This window comes from Rhincodon typus, chromosome 9, assembly GCF_021869965.1.
Source record: "Rhincodon typus isolate 14 chromosome 9, sRhiTyp1.1, whole genome shotgun sequence".
NCBI lineage: Eukaryota > Metazoa > Chordata > Chondrichthyes > Orectolobiformes > Rhincodontidae > Rhincodon > Rhincodon typus.
Window position 1 is genome coordinate 86,835,126 of NC_063340.1, and position 6,803 is coordinate 86,841,928.

The window sequence follows — 6,803 nt, forward strand, 5'->3', positions numbered from 1 at the left end:
ACACACACACACCCACAATGTATACACACACACACACCCACAATGTATACACACACACACTGCATGTGCAGATCCACACTCCATGTGCAGATCCACACTCTATGTACATACACACACACAGACACACGCACACACACAATACTAATGAGTATTTCTCACAGTGTGACTAATCCTATAAATAGGAACACACGTGGGCAGATACAATATCCTGAAACAACGCTGCAATAGTTGTCAACTGCCAAGCTCAATGACATCATGAAAACATTTGACTGCATTCAACCTTTATCCTTCCTGCGTCTGTTGAGATAACTCAAAATCTTGGTTAAAATCAGCTGCCACCAAACAATACCCATGACCCACTCTTCTCCATCAGTACCTGTCCCTGTACAAAGGCTCGACAGTGCATTGTTATCAGCAACATTAAGGCAGGCAGAGGGTCGGAGATATTAGGAACGTTTTCTCCTCCCATCGTCTGCTGGATAACAAACAGCATGGGGAGTGTCAGGGCAGGGGGAAGAGTCGGTGCGAGGGGAGAGCCAGGGTGAGAAGAGAGTCATGGCAGGGGGTGTGTCGGGGCGAGGGTTGAGAGTCGGGGCGGGGAGAGAGTCACCTTGTTCATCTGAACATATGAAATCTCCAAGTGGTTTGTTAAAACCCATAGACTGTCCTGGGTCAGGGGAAGCCATGATACATGAAGATATCAGATCATATTGCCAAGCTGTTTACCCTCCATCAAAGATTTTAATCCTGGTGGGCTCCACTTGCTTGTCGGAATGGTCTTTGTTCGCACTGGTCTCCATCTTTTCCCTTTCCTTTTCAAAACTTCCTGCTGCTTTCCCTCCAGCCCCATCATGATCACACTGTGAAGATTCATACCATTTCATCTGCAAAAGACAGATGGCACCATATTATTTCGCTGTGTCTCTTGTCCAAGCAGATCGAAGCTTTTAACCCTTCATTGTCCGGAGCATTTTTCTGAAGAGAGAATGTGTGGTGATCTCATTGAAGGAAACAACTCTGAGGGAATCTCGAACCAGGGGGCACTGCCTCCAGTGAATGAGGTCTCTCATTTCCGACAGAAACACTGAGGAATTTCTTATCTCAGATGGTTGTCAGTCATTGGAATTCCCTCTTACGGAGAGCAGTGGGGGTTGGGTTGTTGACTAAGTTTGAGGCTGTTAGATGGGTTTTAAATTGGCAAAGGATTCGAGGGTAATAGAGGAGCAGACTCCTGGCAGGAGTCAAGGCTACAATCTGAACAGGCATGATGTATAGAATGGTATCCACACAGCCCTTCGAGCCTGCTCTGCCATTCAATAAGATCATGGCTGATCTGATCACAACCTCCACTCTACATTCTTCCTGAAAATCTTTCATCGTCCTTGGTCATCAACAATCTATCTCCCTCTGGCCTTAAAAATATTTAAAGATTCTGCTCCTACTGCCGTTTGTCAAAGGGAATTCCAAAGACTCTCAACCATCAGAAATAAATGTTTCCTCATCTCAGTCTTAAATGGGCGACCCTTTATTTTTAAACTCTGACCCCTTGTTCTAGATTCTCCCACAACAGGAAACATCCTTTTGACATCCACCTCAGCAAGTCCCCTCAGCATCTTATACGTTTCAATTAAGTCACCTCTGACTCTTTTGAACTCCAGACGATACAGGCCGAGCCTGTCTGGCCTTTCCTCATAAGGTGATCAGCTCATTCCAGGTATTAGTTCAGTAAACCTTCTCTGAGCTGCTTCTAATGCATTAACATCCTCCTGTAAGTACAGGGACCAGTACTGTTCACAGTACTCTAGATACACTCTGCAGTGCCCTGTATAACTTAGGCATAACCCCTGTACTCTTCCATTCAATTCCCTTTGCAATAATCAGAATAATCTAATGGTTTTCCTGATAACTGATCGTACCTGGAGACTAATCCTCTACAATCGAGGCATGAGGATACCCGGATCTCATGCAACACATGCTCAATTGGCCAAATGGCCACATCCTGGTCCTACTCCTTACGAATTCTCCTATGGAGAATCTTGCAGTGCAGAAGGGAGCTGGTCAGCTCCGGAAAGAGCTCCTTGATCAATTCAACTTCACAACCGCTTTCTCCATAGCTCTGTAACTTTTCCCCTAAAGGACTCATCCAATTTCCTTTCAGGGCTATCGCCAAATCTGCTCCCACTGCTTTGCATTTTGATCGTAATTCATCCATCCTTCTCTACAGTGCTTTGTCAACCACCACAATCTCCACTGCTGACTCTAAAGTAAAATATAGAACTGCAGGGGTTTGGAATCTGAAACAAAAGCGGAAATTGCTGGCCAAACTCAGCAGGTCTGGCAGCACCTATGGGATGAAAGCACAATTAATGTTTCAAGTCTGATGACCCTTCATGACTCTTTCTATGAAGGGTCACGGCATTCAAAACATAAACTCTGCTTTCTCTCTCCACAGATGCTGCCAAACCTGCTGGGTTTCTCCAACAATTTCTGTTTTCATTTCCGTCACTGACTTCTACCACTGGAAGCAGTATCTATTATTTATTCAATCCCAACTTGCTATGGTTTTGAATACCTTTGTTTAATCGCACATTGTTCTTCTCTGCCTGCTTCTCCCGTCTCCCTATTCTCCAGTGCCATCCCATTCACATTCTTCCCAAATCACAGTGCCCAGGATGGGACACTTTAGTTTGATTAGGACCACATCCACAAACATCCCCTCCCTCCACCAAGAGAGACAGTGTGTACCATCTACAGGATGCACTTCAGAAATTCACAGAAAATAGGAGCAGGAGAAGGCCATTCGGCCCTTTGAACATGCTCTACCATTCAATAGGATCATGGCTGATCATCCAACTCAGTCCCCCGTTCCCTCTTTCTCCCACATACCCTTTTATCCCTTTAGTCCTAAGAACTATGTCTAAATCCTTCTTGAAAACGTTCAATGTTTTGGCCTCAGCCATTTTCTGTGACAGAGAATTCCACAGGCTCACCACTCTCTGGGTGAAGACATTTCTCCTCATCTCAGTCCCAAATGGCCCACCCATGTCCTTAGACAGAGCCCCCCTGGTCCATCGGGAACATCTTTCCTGCATTTATCCTGACTAGTCCTGTTAGAATTTTATAGGTTTCTATGAGATCCTCCCTCCTTCCTCTAAACTCCAGTGAATATAGTCCCTCACTGATCCAGTCTCTCTTCATTTATCAGTCCTGCCATCCTAGGAACACATCCATCAGACCCACAGTGTGAACTGTCTCCACTTTGCATCACTTGGCGTGAGGGGTTAGCCATAATGGTAGTTACTGTCCTCCACTTTGTCCTCACTGCAGCCCCTCTTCCACTCTCTGAGGAGGACAATGTTCCTCAAATGGGGTTCACACTTCAGCAGGAGCGTTCCTAATCTTTGATCATCCAGTGCGAAGATCAGAGGATCTCGTGGTGAATCTGCTCCTGATCAAGGAGGCCATGAAAACAGCCAGGCAGCGGGAGGAGGCTCATTGGCCTAACTACCTGCCCATATCCCACGGTTACGTCCGTGTCTGCGTGGACTGGATAGGAATCACGCAAGGCTATTTGTGACTAGGGGGCAACGCAGGGCCTGGAGTGCACTTTGGAAAATGATTTATTCACAGGACATGGGTGTCTCAGCCTGAGCCAGCATTTATTGCCCAGAGGGTAGTTAAGAGTCAACCACATTGCTGTGGGTCTGGAGTCACTGGTAGGCCAGACCAGGTAAGGATGGCAGTTTCCTTCCCTAAAGGACGTTAGTGAACAAGAGGGGTTTTTCATAAAATCCCTACAGTGTGCAAACAGGCCACTCGGCCCATTGAGTCAGCACTGACCCTCCAGTGAGCATCCCACCCAAACCCAGGCCCTGACCCCTCATAACCCCACATTTCCCATGGCCAATCCACCCTAACCCGCACATCTTTGGACTGTGGGAGGAAACCGGAACACCCGGAGGAAACCCACGCAGACACGGGGAGAATGTGCAAACTCCACACAGACAGTCGTCCGAGGGTGGAATCGAACCTGGGTTTTTAACACCAGTTCACAGTGTTAACGTTGTTGCATTTGACATTGTATTTTAATTTGAATTTTGTCTGTCTACATTTCATTTCTGGTTTAGTGCCCTTTTCACATGATGGCACCCTTAAACCTGATTTAAATGGTTTGATTTGGCTTCTCTGATTGACTTGGTTTTAACTGATTTTAATGGCCTGACAACATTGTCAACATCATAGACTCATACAGCACGGAAACAGACCCTTCTGTCCAACCAGTCCATGCCAACCATAACCCCAAACTAAACCAGTCCCACCTGCCTGTGCTTAGCCCATATCCCTCCAAATATTTCTTATTCATGTCCTTATCCAAATGTCTTTTAAATGTTCTAACTGTACCCACATCCACCACTTCCTCTGGAAGTTCATTCCACACACGAAATGCTCCCTGAGTAAAATAGTTGCCCCTCATGTCTTTTTAAATTCTTTCTCCTCTCACCTTAAAAAGATGCCCCCTAGTCTTGAAATCCCCCACCCTCTGGAAAAGACACCTCCCATTCACCTTATCTGTGCCCCTCAAGATTTTATAAACCTCTATAAGGTCACCCCCTCAACCTCCTACACACCAAGGAAACAAGACCCAGTCAACCCAGCCTTTCCTTATTACTCAAACCCTTCATTCCCGGCAATATCCTGGTGAGTCTCTCTGAGCCGTCTGCAGTTTAGTAACATCCTGGGGTCTGGCTGACTTTTACCTGGGCTATACTTTGTTTCCAGCTGCTGGAGGCCACCAGCTTTCCGGAACTGGGCCAGTTCAGGGCCGACATGATGTAGATCTCCCTGGCTGCCTTCTGCTTGGACCTCAGGAGTGCCAAGGCCACTTTGGTGGCAGTGCCTGGTGGGTTGGGGTTGTAGGAGCTGATGCACCAGGTGTCATACATAGACAGCTTGGACGCTGTGTGCCGGGTCGGGTTGGGCTTGGTGTAGTTCAGGAAGCACCAGCTGACGCTGGTGGAGGTGCGGAGGCTGGGGAACTGCAGGAACTGCTGGAGGTCAGCCGCATCTGACAGGAGAATGGTGCCCCCGACCACCGTTCCCCCTTGGCTGGTGGGCACCTGGAGCAGCATGCTGATGGGGAACTTCTGCGGAGGGGCCGGCAGCTCCGAGGGGCTGTCTCCTGGCGACAGAGGTGCTCTCTGAGGGCTCTCTGCATCGAAGCTCTCCACCGACTCCATGTCGCTGCAATGGCTGAGCAGCGCACGGTCTTCAGATGGGATGGACTCCAGGCTCTGAAGGCCGTGGCGTTGCAGAGAGCCCGGGGAGGAGCTGGAGGACAACAGCTGACCTTCCTTCATCTCGGTGGTGCAGAACTGGCGGACCAGCTGTGGTTTGGCCGATTTGGTGCCGCCTTGGGGCGCAGCGGGTGGAGGTGCGCCAGACTCCCTCAGGCTCAGTTTCTCCAGCATCTGCCCACAGATCTTCTCCTCTTTGATGCGCTTCTGCTGCTTGGTCTCCACGGAGAGCTCCAGACTGCTGGCAGGTGATAGCATTCGCTTGCTCCCTCCAATGGGCGATCCACCGTCCGAGCTCACCAGGCTCAGGGTGAGCGGCACCGACGGTTCCCCAGCCGCGCCGGTGACCACCGAAGGGGGCAGCCCCCACTGGGGGCAGTGCAGCGGGACGGCACGGCCGGCTCCCCTGCTCTGCTCCTGGCCCGCCCCGGTCGAACGCTCCTCCACCTTGCAGATGACGATGGCGTTGGGGTCGGCCGGACCCCGGGGTCCCGGCGCATGGGAAACGCTGGTGTACATGACGCTGCCGTAGGTGGGCACGTTGGCCTGGATCCTGACGGGCACCAGCAGCGAGGGCGGGGGGCGGCCGGTGCACGGGGCGGGGGCCCTCTCTGGAGGGAAACGGGCCCGGCGGCTGGGGGAGTGCTGAGGGGAGGCCCGGGGCGAGGGGCAAGTGGGGTCCTTATCCCCCCAACCCGGGCGGGCCTGAGGGCGCCTATCTGCCGGTTGACCTGGGTAGGCCTCGCCGGGGTTGGCGGGAGGGAGGGGCGCAGCGGGCTGCAGGGGTGCCGCTGGCCAAGGCAGGATGCAGGGGTCGGAGCTGGGGGCGGGGAAGGGGGGCGGGTGAGGCAGCTGGTAGAGTTGCCAGGGCTGGTGGAAGTCGAGGGGGTAAGGGGCGTCGCCAGGACGGTCGGTGGGGGAGGGCGGGCGGTGTCGAGGGCCCCGCCCAGGGATCGCTGGCCCACACACCTGGTGACTGGAGACCTGCATCGGCTCGGCCTGCTCTTGGCCGTGCTCCAGCTGGGAATTCTCCGAGTACTGCCCGAGGGAGGCCTGGCGCACCAGGAAGCACCTTCTCCTCTCCCTGACGGCGGGGGACGTGGGGCCGGGCCCACGAGGCAGGGCCCCCCCGGGGCCTCCCGACAGGTTGCCGTAGTCGAAGGACTTGCTGCGGATCTCCACCATCTCCATGTAGGGCTGGCACGGGGCCTGTTCAGAGGCCGAGCGCCTCATCTCCTTCTGCTGTTGCTGCTGCTGCTGGCACAGTAGGCCCAGGCTGTTGACCGCGTAGGGTACCGTCAGGTACTCGGCCGTCTCTAGCCTGCCAGAGGCCCCAGGCTTCGGGCCCTCATCCCTCTCCAGCGAGAGGGAGAAGCTGGAGCTGTGCGACCAGTTGCTGTCCTGACTCAGGCTCCGGGACAGGGTGCCCGACTCGAGGCTAGATTCTCCAGAGGAGTACTCCAGCTCAGCGAGGCGTAACCTCTTCTTCTTGGGCGGCAGTTTCTCGGT

The 6,803-nt window shown here is 52.4% G+C and overlaps 1 protein-coding gene across 1 annotated transcript in view; it reads right to left on the reverse strand.

Annotated features, from left to right (window-relative positions):
- Positions 1-6,803, reverse strand: part of hivep2a (HIVEP zinc finger 2a) — a 29,042-nt gene that overhangs the window by 21,499 nt on the left and 740 nt on the right. The window contains exons 2-3 of the mRNA XM_048601387.1: positions 4,758-6,797; positions 727-884 (exon numbers count right to left, since the gene is read on the reverse strand). Coding sequence (XP_048457344.1) covers positions 727-884; positions 4,758-6,797 — 2,198 coding nt within the window. The remainder of the gene's footprint in view (positions 1-726; positions 885-4,757; positions 6,798-6,803) is intronic.